At 44.5% G+C, this 22,204-nt stretch overlaps 1 protein-coding gene across 2 annotated transcripts in view; it reads left to right on the top strand.

Annotated features, from left to right (window-relative positions):
- The window catches only part of LOC106588177 (sorting nexin-27), a 58,701-nt gene that overhangs the window by 2,036 nt on the left and 34,461 nt on the right, over positions 1-22,204 (top strand). For both annotated transcript variants that reach the window (XM_014176902.2, XM_014176901.2), the window contains exons 2-3: positions 13,367-13,598; positions 20,228-20,420. In XM_014176902.2, the coding sequence (XP_014032377.1) occupies positions 13,367-13,598; positions 20,228-20,420 (425 nt within the window). The remainder of the gene's footprint in view (positions 1-13,366; positions 13,599-20,227; positions 20,421-22,204) is intronic.

The following is a 22,204-nucleotide window of genomic DNA, read 5'->3' on the forward strand; positions in this document are numbered from 1 at the left end:
GTAGTAACAAAGTTCTAAACAAATCTAAATATATTTTATATTTGAGATTCTTCAAAGTATCCACCCTTTGCCTTGATGACAGCTTGGCATTTTCTCAACCAGCTTCATGAGGAATGCTTTTCCAACAGTCTTGGAGTTCCCACATACGCTGAGCACTTGTTGGCTGCTTTTCCTTCACTCTGTGGTCCAGCAAAGCACCATCACACCACACATGCAGAGATCATCCGTTCACCTACTCTGCGTCTCACAAAGACACAACGGTTGTAACCAAAAATCTCACATTTTGACTCTTCCGACCAAAGGACAGATTTCCACTGGTCTAATGTCCGTTGCTCATGTTTCTTGGCACAAGCAAGTGTCTTCTTATTATTGGTGTCCTTTAGTAGTGGTTTCTTTGCAGCAATTCGACCATGAAGGCCTGATTCACGCAGTTCCATCTGAACAGTTGTTGAGATGTGTCTGTTACTTGAACTCTGTGAAGCATTTATTTTGGCTGCAATCTGAGGTGCATTTAACTCTAATGAACTTATCCTCTGCAGGAGAGGTAACTCTGGGTCTTCTTTTCCTATAGCGGTCCTCATGAGAGCCAGTTTCATCATAGCGCTTGATGGTTTTTGCAACTGCACATGAAGAAACTTTAAGAATAAAGTTCTTAATTTTCCAGATTGACTGACCTTCATGTCGTAGTAATGATGGACTTTCGTTTTTCTTTGCTTATTTGAGCTGTTCTTGCCATAATAAGTACTTGGTCTTTTACCAAATAGGGCTATCTTCTGTATTCCACCCCTACCTTGTCACAACACCAACTGATTGGCTCAAATGCATTAAGAAGGAAAGAAATTACACAAATTCACTTTTAACAGGCACACCTGTATATTGAAATGCATACCGCATGAAGCTGGTTGAGAGAATGCCAAGAGTGTGCAAAGCTGTCATCAAGGCAAAGGGTGGTTACTTTGAAGAATGTCAAATATAAAATATATTTTGATTTAACACTTTTTTTGGTAACTACATGATCCCATATGTGTTATTTCATAGTTTTGATGTCTTCAAGATTATTCTACAATGTAGAAGGTAGTAAAAATAAAGAAAGATCTGTGTGTGTGTGTAATATATAAACTTTTAGTGCATTTATGAGGCATTACAATACATTGTGAGATACACGTTGCTGACTTCAGATGAGTCCCGTGGGGCTTGGACACTAGACATTTTTGTGAGAAGACCGATATCTGGTATGTCTCATGGTCTGACAAACATAGTTGTAGCTCAGCCATCTTCCACTGCAGATGCGGAAGGCCCACATTGCCGGATACGGATTGAGATGCAGCCCATGCCAAAAAAAACTCTAGCTTAAACGGACAGATTTTGATGGCTATTTAAAAAATATATATTCTACTGCTCAAAATTTGGGGGTCACTTAGAAGTATCCTTATATTTCAAAGAAAGCACATTTTGTGTCCATTTTAAAATAACATCAAATTTATAAGAAATACAGTGTAGACATTGTTAGTGTTGTAAATGACTATTGTAGTTGGAAACGGCAGATTTTTTTTTTTTTTATGGAATATCTACATAGGTGTACAGAGGCCCATTTATCAGCAACCATCACTCCTGTGTTCCAATGGCACGTGGTGTTAGCTAATCAAAGTTTTATTATTTTAAAATGCTAATTGATCATTAGAAAACCTTTTTTCAATTATGTTAGCACAGCTGAAAACTGTTGTGCTGATTTAAAGAAGCAATAAGACTAGTTGAGTATCTGGAGCATCAGCATTTGTGGGTTCAATTACAGGCTCAAAATGGCCAGAAACAAAGGACTTTCTTCTGAAACTCGTCAGTCTATTCCTGTTCTGAGAAATGAAGGCTATTCCATGTGAGAAATTGCCAAAAACTGAAGATCTCGTACAACGCTATGTACTACTCCCATCATAGAACAGCGCAAACTGGCTCCTAACCAGAATAGAAAGAGGTGTGGGAGGCCCCGGTGCACAACTGAGCAAGAGGACAAGTACATTAGTGTCTAGTTTGAGAAACAGACGCCTCAAGTCCTCAACTGGCAGCTTCATTAAATAGTACCCGCAAAACACCAGTCTCAACGTCAACAGTGAAGAGGCGACTCCGGGATGCTGGCCTTCTAGGCAGAGTTGCAAAGAAAAAGCCATATCTCAGACTGGTTAATAAAAAGAAAAGATTAAGATGGGCAAAAGAACACAGACACTGGACAGAGGAAGATAGATTTGTGTGTCCATAACACTTTTTTCCTAAGTTTGAGGTGTTCATATCACAAAGAACCTTTGTGACACGAAGAAAAAATGAAAAGATGCTGGAGGAGTGCTTGACGCCATATGTCAAGCATGGTGGAGGCAATGTGATGTCTGGGGGTGCTTTGGTGGTGGTAAAGTGGGAGATTTGAACAGGGTAAAATACATTTTGAAGAAGGAAGACTATCTCTCCGTTTTGCAACGCCATGCCATACCCTGTGTACGGCGCTTAATTGGAGCCAATTTCCTTCTACAACAGGACAATGACCCAAAGCACAGCTCTAAACTATGCAATAACTATTTAGGGAAGAAGCAATCAGCTGGTATTCTGTCTATAATGGAGTGGCCAGCACAGTCACCGGATCTCAACCCTATTGAGCTGTTGTGGGAGCAGCTTGACCGTATGGTATGTAAGAAGTGCCCATCAAGCCAATTCAACTTGTGGGAGGTGCTTCAGAAAGCATGGGGTGAAATCTCTTCAAATTACCTCAACAAATTGACAACTAGAATGCCAAAGGTCTGCAAGGCTGTAATTGTTGCAAATGGAGGATTCTTTGACGAAAGCAAAGTTAAGGACACAATTATTATTTCAATTAAAAATCATTCTTTATAACCTTGTCAACGTCTTGACTATATTTCCTATTCATTTTGCAACTCCTTTCATGTGTATTTTCATGGAAAACAAGGACCTTTCTAAGTGACCCCACTTTTGAACAGTAGTGTATATATTTACATTTATGTCATTTAGCAGACGCTCTTATCCAGAGCGACTTACAAATTGGTGCATTCACCTTATGATATCCAGTGGAACAACCACTTTACAATAGTACATTTATATCTTTTTTGGGGGGGGTTAGAGGGATTACTTAATCCTATCCCAGGTATTCCTTAGAGGTGGGGTTTCGGGTGTCTCCGGAAGTTGGTGATTGACTCCGCTGTCCTGGCGTCGTGAGGGAGCTTGTTCCACCATTGGGGTGCCAGAGCAGCGAACAGTTTTGACTGGGCTGAGTGGGAACTGTGCTTCTGCAGAGGTAGGGGGGCCAGCAGGCCAGAGGTGGATGAACGCAGTGCCCTTCTTTGGGTGTAGGGACTGATCAGAGCCTGAAGGTACGGAGGTGCCGTTCCCCTCACAGCTACGTAGGCAAGCACCATGGTCTTGTAGTAGATGCGAGCTTCAACTGGAAGCCAGTGGAGTGTGCGGAGGAGCGGGGTGACGTGAGAGAACTTGGGAAGGTTGAACACCAGACGGGCTGCGGCGTTCTGGATGAGTTGTAGGGGTTTGATGGCACAGGCAGGGAGCCCCGCCAACAGCGAGTTGCAGTAATCCAGACGGGAGATGACAAGTGCCTGGATTAGGACCTGCGCCGCTTCCTGTGTGAGGCAGGGTCGTACTCTGCGAATGTTGTAGAGCATGAACATACAGGATCGGGTCACCGCCTTGATGTTAGCGGAGAACGACAGGGTGTTGTCCAGGGTCACGCCAAGGCTCTTAGCACTCTGGGAGGAGGACACAATGGAGTTGTCAACCGTGATGGCGAGATCATGGAACGGGCAGTCCTTCCCCGGGAGGAAGAGCAGCTCCGTCTTGCCGAGGTTCAGCTTGAGGTGGTGATCCGTCATCCACACTGATATGTCTGCCAGACTTGCAGAGATGCGATTCGCCACCTGGTTATCAGAAGGGGGAAAGGAGAAGATTAATTGTGTGTCGTCTGCGTAGCAATGATAGGAGAGACCATTTGAGGATATGACAGAGCCAAGTCACTTGGTGTATAGCGAGAATAGCAGAGGGCCTAGAACTGAGCCCTGGGGGACACCAGTGGTGAGAGCACGTGGTGCGGAGACGGATTCTCGCCATGCCACCTGGTAGGAGCGACCTGTCAGGTAGGACGCAATCCAAGAGTGAGCCGCGCCGGAGATGCCCAACTCGGAGAGGGTGGAGAGCAGGATCTGATGGTTCACAGTATCAAAGGCAGCAGATAGGTCTAGAAGGATGAGAGCAGAGGAGAGAGAGTTAGCTTTAGCAGTGCAGAGAGCCTCCGTGACACAGAGAACAGCAGTCTCCGTTGAATGCCCAGTCTTGAAACCTGACTGATTTGGATCAAGAAGGTCATTCTGAGAGAGATAGCAAGAGAGCTGGCCAAGGACGGCACGCTCAAGAGTTTTGGAGAGGAAAGAAAGAAGGGGATACTGGTCTGTAGTTGTTGACATCGGAGGGATCGAGTGTAGGTTTTTTGAGAAGGGGTTCAACTCTCGCTCTCTTGAAGACGGGAGGGACGTAGCCAGCGGTCAAGGATGAGTTGATGAGCGAGGTGAGGTAAGGGAGAAGAGAGGGGATAGGGTCAAGCGTGCAGGTTGTTGGGCGGCCGGCCGTCACAAGTCGCAAGATTTCATCTGGAGAGAGAGGGGAGAAAGAGGTCAAAACATAGGGTAGGGCAATGTGAGCAGGACCAGCGGTGTCGTTTGACTTAACAAACGAGGATCGGATGTCGTCAACCTTCTTTTCAAAATGGTTGACAAAGTAGTCCGCAGAGAGGGAGGGGGGGGGGAGGGAGGAGGATTTAGGAGGGAGGAGAAGGTAGCAAAGAGCTTCCTAGGGTTAGCGGCAGATGCTTGGAGTTTAGAGTGGTAGAAAGTGGCTTTAGCAGCAGAAACAGAGGAAGAAAATGTGGAGAGGAGGGAGTGAAAAGATACCAGGTCCGCAGGGAGGCTAGTTTTCCTCCATTTCCACTCGGCTGCCCGGAGCCCTGTTCTGTGAGCTCGCAATGAGTCGTCAAGCCACGGAGCAGGAGGGGAGGACCGAGCCGGCCGGGAGGATAGGGGACATAGAGAGTCAAAGGATGCAGAAAGGGAGGAGGAGGCAGAATCAGGAGATTGGTTGGAGAGGGATTGAGCAGAGGGAAGAGATGATAGGATGGAAGAGGAGAGAGTAGCAGGAGAGAGAGAGCGAAGGTTGCGACGGCGCAATACCATCTGAGTAGGGGCAGAGTGAGTAGTGTTGGAGGAGAGCGAGAGGGAAAAGGATACAAGGTAGTGGTCGGAGACTTGGAGGGGAGTTGCAGTGGGATTGGTAGAAGAACAGCATCTAGTAAAGATGAGGTCAAGTGTATTGCCTGCCTTGTGAGTAGGGGGGGACGGTGAGAGTGTGAGGCCAAAAGAGGAGAGGAGTGGAAAGAAGGAGGCAGAAAAATTTGTCAAAGGTAGACGTAGGGAGGTTAAAGTCACCCAGAATTGTGAGGGGTGAGCCATCCTCAGGAAAGGAACTTATCAAGGCGTCAAGCTCATTGATGAACTCTCCAAGGGAACCTGGAGGGCGATAAATGATAAGGATGTTAAGCTTGAATGGGCTATTGATTGTGACAGCATGGAATTCAAAGGAGGAGATAGACAGATGGGTCAGGGGAGAAAGAGAGAATGTCCACTTGGGAGAGATGAGGATTCTAGTCCCGCCACCCCGCTGACCAGATGCTCTCGGGGTATGCGAGAACACGTGGTCAGACGAGGAGAGAGCAGTAGGAGTAGCAGTGTTTTCAGTGGTAATCCATGTTTCCGTCAGCGCCAAGAAGTTGAGGGACTGGAGGGTAGCATAGGCTGAGATGAACTCTGCCTTGTTGGCCGCAAACTGGCAGTTCCAGAGGCTGCCGGAGACCTTGAACTCCACGTGGGTCGTGCGCGCTGGGACCACCAGGTTAAAGTGGCAGCGGTGTGAAGCGTTTGTGTGGCCTGTGCAGAGAGGAGAGAACAGGGATAGACAGACACATAGTTGACAGGCTACAGGAGAGGCTACGCTAATGCAAAGGAGATTGGAATGGAAATTAACTAAACAACTGGGTAAGCGAGAAAGCAAGGCCTCCCTCACTAACCATTTGCTGAAACACTCAAATATAACTATTCCAACTTCCACTTAGAAATTATAATTGATGTAAACTACAGTGGTTCAATGTTTCCAGGAATAGGCTCAAACTTAGTTTATTCAGCTAGATAACTTGGTACGGTATTCTTCCGTGAAACCCACCCAGTGCACCGTGTCTTATGACGCCGTAGCTAACTAGCATGCTAGCATCCAATAACACACGGTTAGCACCAATATTACTTAGATTGATGCACGGGTGTGTCAATACCCTTCAGCATTAAAATCAAATCTAGCTAGCTAACGTTAGCTCGTGGTACACAACAGGATTTTTGGAGTCAACTCTGACCATGCAGAAATGGATGAGCACACACACGTGGCGCACTCTACTCTAAGCCTTTTCTTTGCCACTTTATAGCCCTATTCGGACCGGTATTACTAGAGACATTGGTTATGTAATTATTATCCAAGCATGCACATTGTTTAAGGGGACAATACACACCTCATTTTTTCAAACTGACCCCCTGTAATTCTTAATTTTTTTAATTGAATTGACTCATGATGGAATCATGGAGTTTTTTTTCTAGACATGAAGATATTTCAGTCATTCTAGAAGTTAATAGGCTACACCAACTCGTGCTTGGCTGCCATGTGTAGGTGTCCCCATCCATAATATTTCAATTGAAGTGTGATCATAATCATTATTTTAGCGATCCATGGTAGACATCCTTCCTTATAAAAATCCCCCCCAATCTTGCTGATTTGAACTTCTGAACTGTATTTTCACTAGAGATGCGTTTATGAATGAGAAAGTGAACTTGCCATTTCTAAAAAGTTTAGCGGGGATGTCCAGCTTTGCAATCTATTGCATAGGACGGTGCTCTCAAACCCTGTTCGTGGAGAGCTACGTTCCTGTAGGTTTTCACTCCAACCCTAATCTAGCCCATCTAATTCAATAATTAGCTGTATGATAAGAATCAGATTAGTTACAACTGGGGTTGGAGGGAAACCCTACAGGAAGGTAGCTCTCCAGGAACAGGGTTGGAGAGCCCTGCCCTAGGATATCAACAGCCAGCCAGGGTTTCTTTAAATAAGCTATAGCCAAAATACTTTTTATTGCACATTTTAGACCTAATTAAACTGATGCATTTGGCGACATTCAACTTCAATTCACTGGCACTATGAAGAATAGCTTAGCAATATTAATTAATAGCCAAATATGTCACATACATGCATACAGTACCAGTCAAAAGTTTGGACACACATACTCATTCAAGGGTTTTTCTTTTCTTTAAAAAAAACTATTTTCTACGTTGTAGAATAATAATGAAGACAAACTATGAAATAACACATATGGAATCGTGTAGTAATCAAAAAAGTGTTAAACAAATCTAAATATATTTGACATTCTTCAAAGTAGCCACTCTTTGCCTTGATGACAACTTTGCACACTCTTGGCATTCTCTCAACCTGCTTCACCTGGAATGCTTTTCCAACAGTCTTGAAGGAGTTCCCATATATGTTGAGCACTTGTTGACTGCTTTTCCTTCCCTCTGCGGTCCAACTCATCACAAACCATCTCTATTGGGTTGAGGTCGGGTTATTGTGGAGGCTAGGTCATCTGATGCAGCACTCCATCACTCTCTTTCTTGGTCAAATAGCCCTTACACGGCTTGGCGGTTTATTGGGTCATTGACCTGTTGAAAAGCAAATGATAGTCCCACTAAGCGCAAACCAGATGGGATGGCGTATCGCTGCTGAATGCTGTGGTAGCCATGCTGGTTAAGTGTGCCTTGAATTCTAAATAAATCACAGTGTCAGGAGCAAAGCACCATTTTGCCACCTCCGTGCAACACGGTGGGAACCACATGTGGAGATCATCCGTTCACCTACTCTGCGTCTCACAAAGATATGGCGGTTGGAACCAAACATCAGACCAAAGGACAGATTTCCACCAGTCATTGCTTGTGTTTCTTGGCCCAAGCAAGTCTCTTCTTATTATTGGTGTCCTTTAGTAGTGGTTTCTTTGCAGCAAAGTTCTTGACATTTTCCACATTGACTGACCATGTCTTAAAGTAATGATGGACTGTCATTTCTCTTTGCTTATTTGAGTGGTTCTTGCCATAATATGGACTTAGCCCTATTTGGTAAAAGACAATCTTATGTATACCAACCCTACCTTGTCACAACACAACTGATTGACTCAAATGCATTAAGAAGGAAAGAAATTCCACAAATGTACTTTTAACAAGGCATACCTGTTAATTGAAATGCATTCCAGGTGACTACCTCATGAAGCTGTTTGAGAGAATGCCAAGAGTGTGCAAAGCTGTCATCAAGGCAAAGGGTGGCTATCTCAAACAAATAAAAATATATTTTATATTTAACACAATTTTTGGTTACTACATGATTCCATATGTGTTATTTCATAGTTTTGATGTCTTCACTATTATTCTGCAATGTAGAAAATAGTAAAAATAAAGAAACCCTGGAATAAATAGGTGTCCTGTGTGTGTGTGTGTGTGTGTGTGTGTGTGTGTGTGTGTGTGTGTGTGTGTGTGTGTGTGTGTGTGTGTGTGTGTGTGTACATACAGTTGAAGTTGGAAGTTTACGTACACAGGTTGGAGTGATTGAAACTCGTTTTTAAATCACTTCACAAATTTCTTGTTAACAAACTATAGTTTTGGCAAGTCGGTTAGGACATCTACTTTGTGCATGACACAAGTAATTTTTCCAACAGTTGTTTACAGACAGATTATTTCACTTATAATTCACTGTATCACAATTTCAGTGGGTCAGAAGTTTACATGCACTAAGTTGACTGTGCCTTTAAACATCTTGGAAAATTCCAGACAATGTCATGGCTTTAGAAGCTTCTGATAGGCTAATTGACATCATTTGAGTCAATTGGAGGTGTACCTGTGGATGTATTTCAAGGCCTACCTTCAAACTCAGTGCCTCTTTGCTTGACATCATGGGAAAATCAAAAGAAATCAGCCAACACATCAGAAAAGAAAATTTTGACCACAAGTCTGGTTCATCCTTGGGAGCAATTTCCAAACCCCTGAAGGTAGTACTCAAGTATAAACACCATGGGACCAAGCAGCCATCATACCACTCAGGAAGGAGACGTGTTCTGTCTCCTAGAGATGAACATACTTAGGTGCGAAAAGTGCAAATCAATCCCAGAACAACAGCAAAGGACCTTGTGAAGATGCTGGAGGAAAGCGGTACGAAAGTATCTATATCCACAGTAAAAACGAGTCCTATATTGACATAACCTGAAAGGCCGCTCAGGAACGAAGAAGCCACTGCTCCAAAACCGCCATAAAAAAGCCAGACTACGGTTTGCAGATGCACATGGGGACAAAGATGGTACTTTTTGGAGAAATGTCCTCTGGTCTGATGAAACAAAAATAGAACTGTTTGGCCATAATGACCATCGTTATGTTTGGAGGAAAAAGGGGGAGGCTTGCAAGCTGAAGAACACCATCCCAACCGTGAAGTACGGGGGGGCAGCATCATGTTGTGGGGGTGCTTTGCTGCAGGAGGGATTAGTGCACTTCACAAAATAGATGGCATCATGAGGGAGGAATAGTATGAGGATATATTGAAGCAACATCTCAAGACATCAGTCAGGAAGTTAAATCTTGGTCGCAAATGGGTCTTCCAAATGGACAATGACCCCAAGCATACTTCCAAAGTAGTGGCAAATTGGCTTAAGGACAACAAAGTCAAGGTATTGGAGTGGCCATCACAAAGCCCTGACCTCAATCCTATAGAAAATTTGTGGGCAGAACTGAAGAAGCATTGCGAGCAAAGAGGCCTACAAACCTGACTCAGTTACACCAGCTCTGTCAGGAGGAATGGGCCAAAATTCACCAAACTTATTGTGGGAAGCTTGTGGAAGGCTTCCTGAAATGTTTGACAGAAGTTAAACAATTTAAAGGCAATGCTACCAAATGTATGTACGCCCAACTTCTGACCAACTGTGTGTGTGCATACATACATACATACATACATACATATCAACTTTTAGTGAATTTACAAGAGATTACAATACATTGTGAGATACAGATTGTCAAGATATAGGCTATGCGCACTCTCCCTCGCCGGCCCCCGTGCTCTTTTATCTTTGCTTTGAAAAATGCTAGTGTGTGTTTGGTCTTCGGTTTGTTGCGTGTAGAGTAGCTCGGCCTGCTCATTGATAGCCCCTACTTTAGTGAACTTGCGTGAGTTTGTTCCCGGAAGTAGTTTACAGCAACTGGTTTCCTCTGTTGCAAAAATACTAAATCTTGGGAGTCGATTCCTAGATTAATCAAAGCTTCACACCAGAAATGGGGGGAGTCAACGGGCGAGGAATCCATTATTTTGGAATCGACTCCCCACAACTAACGCTTAGCTAGCAAATTGGCTAACTAGCTAGTTAACCACACTACAGCAGTTGGCCGATGTGTCGTCTGTAACTAGTTAGCTAACCTTAGCTAGCAAGTAGCCTTGCTAATTAGCTAGCAAGCATTTTTATTAAAGAAATCCAGACTGGCAGTCATTCGCACAAATTTGTGAGTAGTGTTCGCTCCACCCTAACAATGTCTTTGCTAGCTATCCGTAACGTTACATCTTGAGCTAGCTAATTTGGCAGAGGTAGAGAGCTACGTTTGCGCAGTTGGTAGGTGATCTTAATCCTATGATCATGAGCTGAGTGTCATTTGTCATTGGTTTCTTGATAACATCAGTATAATAAAAGGATGGTGTGAGATTATAAAGTCAGGGCGCTCTCTCACTCCAGTGTCCTCGGGATAATGACAGTGAGGTCAGTTGTTCAACATGTTACTCAACCATCTGTAGACAGTTCAACTCAATTGTTTTTTTTTTTAACTGTCTGACGGTCTACCATAACCATTCTAATTACCCCAGTCTATTTATGTAGCCAGTATATCATGCTTTGAAGTGTGTGTGTGTGTGTGTGTGTGTGTGTGTGTGTGTGTGTGTGTGTGTGTGTGTGTGTGTGTGTGTGTGTGTGTGTGTGTGTGTGTGTGTGTGTGTGTGTGTGTGTGTGTGTGTGTGTGTGTGTGTGTGTGTGTCCGGCCTATGGGTTGTTTGTATTGTAAGTCCGTGTGTTTTCACCTGCCATATTTCTGAGTGTGTCTGGGTGGAATTGAAACAGGCAAGGCTGGACCCTTGAGACACTGTACAATAGCAATGTTTTTTTGGCAAGGCCAACACCTCAAGTCATAAATAGCCTATTTTAATCAACCTCAGAGGAGAGAATAAACTTTTCATACCATCCTTTAAAAAAGTAAAGGCTGCAAAGGATATGGTCTTTCTGTACCACATTACTCCATTTATGTCATTGCAGAAGTAGTGCAGTCTCTTCAGGGCACATATTTTTCTGCTTTTATATGAAATATTAGTTTCCCTTACTCTTGAAGAACATGAGTGGAAAATGGAATTGATACCAAACTTTTCTCTCTCAATGAAAAAGCGAGAGAAAGAATGAGGAACATGGTAGACCCAACTTGAGTCAACAGATTTACTGCGTCCCAAATGGCACCCTATTCCCTACGTAGTGCACTACGGGCCCTGGTCAATATATAGAAAATGAGGTGCCGTTGGGATTGCCTTCCTAACGCTAGGCTATATTTTTATCATCAACTAGTGGAACTTGCCACTCTGCCTGTGTCATATGATCGGTAGTGTTCATGTGACACATTAACCAGCTTCTACTGCTTTCCCAACGATTGGAAATAAACTGTGTGTAGTCATCAAGTTATTCCCCTGGTGCTGACACCACCTCTAGCTCACATGTCAGTGGATCAGGCCTATAGGTTGACCAAAGTTGGTTTTATTTGCGCATGCACATTCTCTGTTTTACCAGATGGCTTTAGGCTGATGTCAATCGCCACTATTGATTGTGCAAAACCTAAAATGTAGGCAACGTTTTAATTCACGATTTCAATTCATTTAGATCCACCCTTGTCAATGAGTGAAAAATGTCTTATGAAGTAGCCTAGTATCAAGAAGTTGGGCAACTCTTTCTTGGTACTTTTCCTGTTTATTTTGACTTCATCCCTATTCAGTTCCCTACCTTCTCGTTTCTATTTAGGGTATTCATGAGATGAATTTGGTGCTTCACTGAATTGTATTTCTGATTTGATAGAAGGATCAAGGCTACATCAAAGCTGTGTTGCGGAGAGGGGTTATCCTACACCAGGGATGGGAAACTGGTGGCCCTCAGATCAATTCAAAATTAGTTTGTGCATCAGCCCCTCATGAGTTCAGATTTTGTGGCACCCACCCCCATCAGTTGCCCATCCCTGGCCTACACCCTCTAGCCCTTTTAGTCTCCCATTCTTTTGAGTACCCCTGAATAAGCTTGAGGAAAGATCCAATTTCCCCTCTAGTCTTGTTGCTTTTTGCTTTCTCTTTCATATTAAACTCTTTTCTCTTCCATCTCCCCCTACCTCTCAGCCTCTGTCTCTCTCACTCTTTTATTTGGTATTACTGAAATGAATAAGTAATGATGGAAACAGTGTGTATGGCAAGCAGGTGCTCCCCTGCCCTCCCTCCCTCCACCCCCTTGGTTCTGATAAGCAGATTAGCCAATACACCTGATGCTGCTGCCATCTGGCCTCAGTACTGTTAGTTAGGCTTGGGCGGTATATGGTAGGGATGTGACAAATTGACAATTTTGCTTTTTAAATCGGGTTTCCATTCAAACAAAACAAATCATACAATTGCACGTCAATTCACAATGTACACTGAACCAAAATATAAATGCAACATGTAAACTGTTGGTCCCATGTTTCATGAGATGAAATTAAATAGCCCAGAATTTCCATTTACACACAAAGCTTATTTCTCTAAAATGTTGTGCACATGTTTGTTTACATCCCTGTTAGTGAGCATTTTTCATTTGCCAAGATAATCCATCCACCTGACAGGTGTGGCATATCAAGAAGCTGATTAAACAGCATGATCATTACACAGGTGCACCTTGTGCTGGGTACAATAAAAGGCCACTCTAAAATATGCAGTTTTTTCACAACACAATGCCACAGATGTCTCAAGGTTTGAGGGAGCACACAATTGGCATGCTGAATGCAGGAATGTCCACCAGAGATGTTGCCAGAGAATTGAATGTTAATTTCTCTACCATAAGCAGCCTCAAACGTCACCAAAAACTACCACCATGAATAGGCATAACATGAGCACAACTGATTCCATTCCGCCATCTCTCGCTCTATGCGTCCCACAGTAATGGAGTGAGTGTGGAGGGGGCCACCCACAAGCAGGTGGTGGATCTGATCCGGGCCGGAGAGAGGGAGCTGGTGCTGTCCGTGCTGTCTGTGCCTCCCCAGGAGGCAGACTGCCTGGAGGCTGGGGACGAGAGCGCAGCCCAGCTCAGCTACGACTACAGCGACAAGCAGGCCGTACCCATCTCCATCCCCACCTTCAAGCACGTGGAGCAGCACGCCGAGAGGTTTGTGGTGAGTAAAAAATTGATTACAGTGAGGTTTCTGGATGGCCTTGTTTACTACAGATGTGGGCTTTTAGAAGAGTTTAGTCAGTGTCTTTTCCGGTGCAGATTTCGGCCAAGCCAAAATGTGTAGGCCACTGTCAGTTAACACATGTACAATTCCACCTATATTTATCCCTTCCCAGTTAAAGAATGTGTACGTGCAGGGCTCTAAATTAAATACATTAATTGGTGGTACTGCTGCTCCTAACTTAAAAATGTAGGAGCACAATATAATATATAGGAATACTAGGAAATATGCTTCTGCCTACTTCTGAAACACATGTTGTGCCCTACAAACAAATATGTAACCCTATAAATACATATTTTGTTTTCAAATGTTGATACAAATACCTAATCATTGAAATTAGTCATTTGTAGAATATTAGGTTTCAACATTATGTAAAAGCGATGCATTACATAAATTGTACACTTGCTTTTTTCACAAACCTTTTTCTCATGGCATGTTCATAATGAATCTGTAAACACATTGGCTAGCTAACACACTAGACAACTAAATCAAAACTTGAGTTGCGTGGGGATTTGCTAAATGAAGGACATCAAGAGCAACTTGAGCCACCACTCGCGCTACTGAAAACAGGTGTGTCTTTCTCAATGTTCACCATTTACTCATGTTTTAAGAGGATGTTATTCCCTTAATACTGGGAGTTGAGACATACAGTTAACAGAATTACAAAGCTAAAATGGGGAACTATAAAATCTGTATTTCGGAGAACGCGGTATAATCACGGACTCCAGACATTAAAACTGGATGTATTGAATTTAGTATGGAGTCAACTAAAATGTATTGAACCAAGTTAATGTTAAGACATGAACAAAATCCATCAGTGATTTGTATTTTCGTGCAAATTTCTGAAACTGCAGAGGCATGCCCCTGTTTGAGTATGCGGTGCGTGTAGATCTACACTTTGTGTAGCAGTTAGCGATTATGCTAATGATAACCTTCTGGTAGAGATCAAATCAAACCTTATTTGTCACATGCGCCGAATACAAGTATAGACCTTACCGTGAAATGCTTGCTTACCCTTAACCAACAGCTCAGTTCAAGAAGATTTAATAAAATATTTACCAAATAGACTAAAGTAAAAAATAATAATAAAAAGTAACACAATAACATAACAATAACGAGGCTATATACAGGGGGTACCGGTACCGAGTCAGTGTGCAGAGGTACAGGCTAGTTGAGGTAATTTGTACATGTAGGTAGGGGTGAAGTGACTGCATAGATAATAAACAGCAAGTAGCAGCAGTGTACAAAAGGGAGAGGGGGGGTCAATGTAACTAGTCCGGTGGCGATTTTATTAATTGTTCAGCAGTCTTATGGCTTGGGAGTAGAAGCTGTTGAGGAGCCTTTTGGTCCTAGACTTGGCGCTCCGGTACTGCTTGCCGTGCGGTTGCAGAGAAAACAGTCTATAATGGCTGGAGTCTCTGGCAATTTTATGGGCTTTCCTCTGACACCGCCTATTTTATATAGGTCCTGGATGGCAGGAAGCTTGGTCCCAGTGATGTACTGGGCTGTATGCACTTCCCTCTGTAGCGCCTTACGGTCAGATGCTGAGCAGTTGCCATACCAGGCGGTGATGCAACCAGTCAGGATGCTCTCGATGGTGCAGCTGTAGAACCTTTTGAGGATCTGGGGTTTTGTCATGCCCTCTTCACGACTGTCTTGGTATATTTGGACCATGATAGTTCGTTGGTGATGTGGACACCAAGGAACTTGAAACTCGACCCGCTCCAGTACAGCCCCGTCGATGTTAATGGGGGCCTGTTCGGCCTGCCTTTTCCTGTAGTCCACAGTCAGCTCCTTTGTCTTGCTCACATTGAGGGAGAGGTTGTTATCCTGGCACCACAATGCCAGTTCTCTGACCTCCTCCCTATAGGCCGTCTCATCATTGTCGGTGATCCGGCCTACCACTGTTGTGTCGTCAGCAAACTTAATGATGGTGTTGGAGTCGTGCTTGGCCACGCAGTTGTGGGTGAAGAGGGAGTACAGGAGGGGACTAAGTACACAACCCTGAGCGGCCCCAGTGTTATGGATCAGCTTGACAGACGTGTTATTTTCTACTCTTACTACCTGGGGGCGGCCTGTCAGGAAGTCCAGGATCCAGTTGCAGAGGGAGGTGTTTAGCCCCAGAGTCCTTAGCTTAGTGATGAGCTTTGTGGGCACTATTGTGTTGAACGCTGAGCTGTAGTCAATGAACATCATTCTCACATAGGTGTTCCTTTTGTCCAGGTGGGAAAGGGCAGCGCTGAGTGCAATGGAGATTGCATCATCTGTGGATCTGTTGGGATGGTATGCGAATTGGACTGGGTCTAGGGAGTCTGGGAGGATGCTGTTGATGTGAGCTATGACCAGCCTTTCAAAGCACTCCATGGCTACTGACATGAGTGCCACGGGACGGTAATCATTTAGGCAGGTTACCTTCACTTCCTTGGGCACAGAGACTATGGTGGTCTGCTTGAAACATGTAGGTATTACAGACTCGGTCAGGGAGAGGTTGAAAATGTCAGTGAAGACACGACAGTTGGTCCGTGCATGCTTTGATTACACGTCCTGGTAATCCATCTAGCCCAGCAGCTTTGTTAATGTTGACCTGTTTAAAGGTTTTGTTCACATCGGCTACCAAGAATGTTATCACAGTGCTCCAGAACATCTGGTGCTCACGTGCATGCTTCAGTGTTGCTTCCCTCGATACGAGCATAAAAGGCATTTAGCTCATCTGGTAGGCTCGCGTCACTGGGCAGCTCGCGTGTGGGTTTCCCTTTTGTAGTCCATAATATACCGCTCAAAAAAATAAAGGGAACACTTAAACAATACATCCTAGATCTGAATGAAAGAAATAATCTTATTAAATACTTTTTTCTTTACATAGTTGAATGTGCTGACAACAAAATCACACAAAAATAATCACTGGAAATCCAATTTATCAACCCATGGAGGTCTGGATTTGGAGTCACACTCAAAATTAAAGTGGAAAACCACACTACAGGCTGATCCAACTTTGATGTAATGTCCTTAAAACAAGTCAAAATTAGGCTCAGTAGTGTGTGTGGCATCCACGTGCCTGTATGACCTCCCTACAACGCCTGGGCATGCTCCTGATGAGGTGGCGGAAGGTCTCCTGAGGGATCTCCTCCCAGACCTGGACTAAAGCATCCGAGAACTCCTGGACAGTCTGTGGTGCAACGTGGCGTTGGTGGATGGAGCGAGACATGATGTCCCAGATGTGCTCAATTGGATTCAGGTCTGGGGAACGGGCGGGCCAGTCCAAAGCATCAATGCCTTCCTCTTGCAGGAACTGCTGACACACTCCAGCCACATGAGGTCTAGCATTGTCTTGCATTAGGAGGAACCCAGGGCCAACCGCACCAGCATATGGTCTCACAAGGGGTCTGAGGATCTCATCTCGGTACCTCATGGCAGTCAGGCTACCTCTGGCGAGCACATGGAGGGCTGTGCGGCCCCCCAAAGAAATGCCACTCCACACCATGACTGACCCACCGCCAAACCGGTCATGCTGGAGGATGTTGCAGGCAGCAGAACGTTCTCCGCGGCGTCTCCAGACTCTGTCACATCTGTCACGTGCCCAGTGTGAACCTGCTTTCATCTGTGAAGAGCACAGGGCGCCAGTGGCGAATTTGCCAATCTTGGTGTTCTCTGGCAAATGCCAAACGTCCTGCACGGTGTTGGGCTGTAAGCACAACCCCCACCTGTGGACGTCGGGCCCTCATCCCACCCTCATGGAGTCTGTTTCTGACCGTTTGAGCAGACACATGCACATTTGTGGCCTGCTGGAGGTCATTTTGCAGGGCTCTGGCAGTGCTTCTCCTGCTCCTCCTTGCACAAAGGCGGAGGTAGCGGTCCTGCTGCTGGGTTGTTGCCCTCCTACGGCCTCCTCCACGTCTCCTGATGTACTGGCCTGTCTCCTGGTAGCGCCTCCATGCTCTGGACACTACGCTGACAGACACAGCAAACCTTCTTGCCACAGCTCGCATTGATGTGCCATCCTGGATGAGCTGCACTACCTGAGCCACTTGTGTGGGTTATAGACTCCGTCTCATGCTACCACTAGAGTGAAAGCACCGCCAGCATTCAAAAGTGACCAAAACATCAGCCAGGAAGCATAGGAACTGAGAAGTGGTCTGTGGTCCCCACCTGCAGAACCACTCTTTTATTGGGGGTGTCTTGCTAATTGCCTATAATTTCCACCTGTTGTCTATTCCATTTGCACAACAGCATGTGAAATGTATTGTCAATCAGTGTTGCATCCTAAGTGGACAGTTTGATTTCACAGAAGTGTGATTGACTTGGAGTTACATTGTGTTGTTTAAGTGTTCCCTTTATTTTTTTGAGCAGTGTAGTTTTCAAGCCCTACCACATCGGACGATTCAATCTTAATTCAGTATTCACGCTTTGCTTGTTTGGTGGTTTGTCTGAGGGCATAGCGCGATTTCTTATAAGCGTCCAGATTAGTCTCCCACTCCTTGAAAGGGGCAGCTCTAGCCTTCAGTTTGATGCGGATGTTGCCTGTAATCCGTGGCTTCTGGTTGGGATATGTATGTACGGTCACTGTGGGGACGACGTCATCGATGCACTTATTGATGAAGCTGATGACTGAGGTGTTGTACTCCTCAATGCCATTGGATGAATCCCAGGACATATTCCAGTCTGTGCTTGCAAAACAGTCCTGTAGTGTAGCATCCGCGTCATCAGACCACTTCCGTGTTGAGCGAGTCACTGGTACTTTCTGCTTTCGTTTTTGCTTGTAGCAGCCCACATGCTCCTGTACTGCCCACGTCTGAGTGAAGGAAGATGGGCGAACAGGCCATGGCTCGGGTGGCTGGGGTCCCTGATTTATCTTCTTGGCCGACCTTCGACATCTGGTGTTGTAAGTGTCCTGATGGGCAGGACAGTGATGCAGCCTGACAGTATGGTCTCTATAGTGCTCCTGTAGAACTCTGAGGGCCCTGTAGGACAGGCCGAATTCTTTCAGCATCTTGAGGTTGAAGAGTCGCTGACGTGCTTTCTTCACCACGGTGTCCATGTGGTTTGACCATTTCAGCTTCTCGGAGATGTGCACGCCAAGGAGCTTAACATTTTGGACCGCCTCCATGTCGGCCATGTTGATGAGGATGGGGGCGTGCCCAGCCTGGTTCCTCCTGAAGTCCACAATCGGCTCATTTGTTTTGTTGAGGGAGAGGTTGTTTACCTGCCACCGCCGTCAGTGCCTACCTCCTCCCTATAGGCCGTCTCATCGTTGTTTGTAATCAGGCCTACTACTTTCGCGTTGTCAGATGAACTTGATGATAGCGTTGGAACTGTGAGGCCACGCAGTCGTGGGTGTACAGGAGGGGACCGAGGACGCACCCTTGTGTGACCCCGTGTTGAGAATCAGTGTGGAGGAGGTAATGTTGCCTACCTTCACCACCAGGGGGGCGGCCCGTTGAAGGCCGAGCTGTCGTTGATGAATAGCATCCTCACATATTCATTATTTTTGTCCAGGTGGGTGAGGGCAGTGAGCAGTGCAATTGTGATTGCGTCATCAAGCAAACTGGGTAACATTAGCTAGCTTGCTAGCTACTTCCAGACACAAATGAGAGAACACCTCACTCTGACCATTTTACTCACCCTAACAGAGCTGGTTAGGCTGTTTTCATGTTATCCAGAGTGTTGGTGACTGCAACTGTGCTGCTGGAAACAATTTCATTAGACCATTTTCAACGGGTGTTGAGCGTTTGTAAATTCAGCAGTTATTCTCCGCTCTGCTACACTCAGACGAGAGTGCTCTGAAATCGGTGTAGATAGCCAGAGCAAATTTAAGAAAGCACCCAAATGACCATTGAGAACGCACGCCTATAGAGCTAAGCTAAGAATGACGGGAATAATCAAGTCAATAAACGTTGGGCAGTTAGATAGCATATAGTTAATATACTGGCAAGTTCAATGTATTAGTAGGCAACTAACGTTAGGTAGCTAGCTTACAAACCGGTACATACTGCTGTAATGATATGCTATGTGGTTTGTAAGGATAGCGTAGCTAACAAATTGTCAGGCAACATAACGTGTAAGGTAACTTATTTGAAAAGTAATTACTTTATTACATTGCTCAACATTTTCTTAACATTGTCATAATTAGTTAAAGCATTGCATTTGTATCCGCTCTCGTTGGATTTTATTAAAATCTGAAAACGATGTGAAGCCACGCCCACTTTTTGAAGATTTGCATTATTGGGCCTAAAAGCATGGAAATAATGCCCACTGCTTGTATACTTCGTATTTTGACGAATGTAGTACGACATCAGGGAACTTTTGGCATACTAACTATATCCATACTATGACAAATAAGCATAATATATACTCAATTTACGACACAAATAGTATGATTAGTGCGGTTAGTATGAGTATTCGAACACAGCTCATGTCGCACGGCAAAAAATGTAGGCGCATATGTAACCAAAATGGTCGCACTTAAGAGTCCTGTGTACATGTCAAATCTTTTACAAGGAAATACGGTGCATCTTTTCCCCAGTGTTCTGTCATATGATGCCTTCCCGCTCACCTCGGTCTGTCCCCTACAGGTGTACAACGTGTACATGTCGGGCAGGCAGCTGTGCTCCAAGCGTTACCGAGAGTTTGCTATCCTGAACCAGAACCTGAAGAGGGAGTTTGCCAGCTACACCTTCCCCAAGATCCCCGGGAAGTGGCCCTTCTCCCTGTCTGAGCAGCAGCTGGACGCACGCCGCAGGGGCCTGGAGGAGTATCTGGAGAGAGGTGAGGTGTTCGAGGAGAATAAGGGAGCAATGGTAGTGAAGGAGGTATTGTAGAGAATTGAGGAGAGGTAAATAAGGAAAATACTTAAGGTTCAGGATGGCAACTTAATTCCATTCATGCGGATAGTGCCTATAGATCCAGCACCACAGGCATCATATTACGCAGACGTATATTTCACATATATACTGAGTATACCAAACATTAACCTCTATGGGCTAGGTGGGACGCTTGCGTCCCACCTACTCAACAGCCAGTGTAATCCCGTGGCGCGATATTCAAATACCTTAGAAATGCTATTACTTCAATTTCTCAAACATATGACTATTTTACACCATTTTAAAGACAAGACTCTCATTAATCTAACCACACTGTCCGATTTCAAAAAGGCTTTACAATGAAAGCAAAACATTAGATTATGTCAGCAGAGTACCCAGCCAGAAATAATCAGACACCCATTTTTCAAGCTAGCATATAATGTCACATAAACCCAAACCACAGCTAAATGCAGCACTAACCTTTGATGATCTTCATCAGATGACAATCCTAGGACATTATGTTATACAATACATGCATGGTTTGTTCAATCAAGTTCATATTTATATCAAAAAACATTTTTACATTAGCATGTGACTAGCATGTGACTAGCATTCCCACCGAACACTTCCGGTGAATTTACTAAATTACTCACGATAAACGTTCACAAAAAACATAACAATTATTTTAAGAATTATAGATACAGAACTCCTTTATGCACTCGCTATGTCCGATTTTAAAATAGCTTTTCGGTGAAAGCACATTTTGCAATATTCTGAGTAGATAGCCCGGTCATCACAGGCTAGCTATTTTGACACCCACCAAGTGTGGTACTCACCAAACTCCGATTTACTATTAGAAAAGTTTGATTACCTTTGCTGTTCTTCGTCAGAATGCACTCCCAGGACTTCTACTTCAATAACAAATGTTGGTTTGGTTCCAAATAATCCATAGTTATATCCAAATAGCGGCGTTTTGTTCGTGCGTTCAAGACACTATCCGAAGGGTAAAGAAGGGTGACGCGCCCGACGCGTTTCGTGACAAAAAAATTCTAAATATTCCATTACCGTACTTCGAAGCATGTCAACCGCTGTTTAAAATCAATTTTTATGCTATTTTTCTCGTAAAAAAACGATAATATTCCGACCGGGAGTCGTTGTTTTCGTTCAAAGAGAGAGAAAGTAAACATGGTGTCGGCTCGTGCACGCGCCTCCAGTCTCATTGTCCTCAGATCGACCATTATCCAAATGCGCTAATGTTTTTCAGCCATGGCCTGCAAAGCCACCATTCATCTTTCTGGCGCCTTCTGAGAGCCTATGGGAGCGTTGGAAAATGTCACGTTATGCCAGAGATCCCCTGTTTTGGTTAGAGATGATCAAGAAGGCCATGAAATGGTCAGAGAGAGCGCTTCCTGTTTGGAATCTTCTCAGGTTTTGGCCTGCCTAATGAGTTCTGTTATACTCACAGACACCATTCAAACAGTTTTAGAGACTTTAGGGTGTTTTCTATCCAAATCAAACAATTATATGCATATTCTAGTTACTGGGCAGGAGTAGTAACCAGATTAAATCGGGTACGTTTTTTATCCAGCCGTGCAAATACTGCCCCCTATCCCCAACAGGTTAAGAACACCTTCCTAATATTGAGTTGCACCCCCCAATTTTGCCCTCAGAACAGAAGGCCAGCATCCCGGAGTCGCCTCTTCACTGTTGACGTTGAGACTGGTGTTTTGCGGGTACTATTTAATGCAG

This window comes from Salmo salar, chromosome ssa27, assembly GCF_905237065.1.
Source record: "Salmo salar chromosome ssa27, Ssal_v3.1, whole genome shotgun sequence".
Classification (NCBI taxonomy): domain Eukaryota; kingdom Metazoa; phylum Chordata; class Actinopteri; order Salmoniformes; family Salmonidae; genus Salmo; species Salmo salar.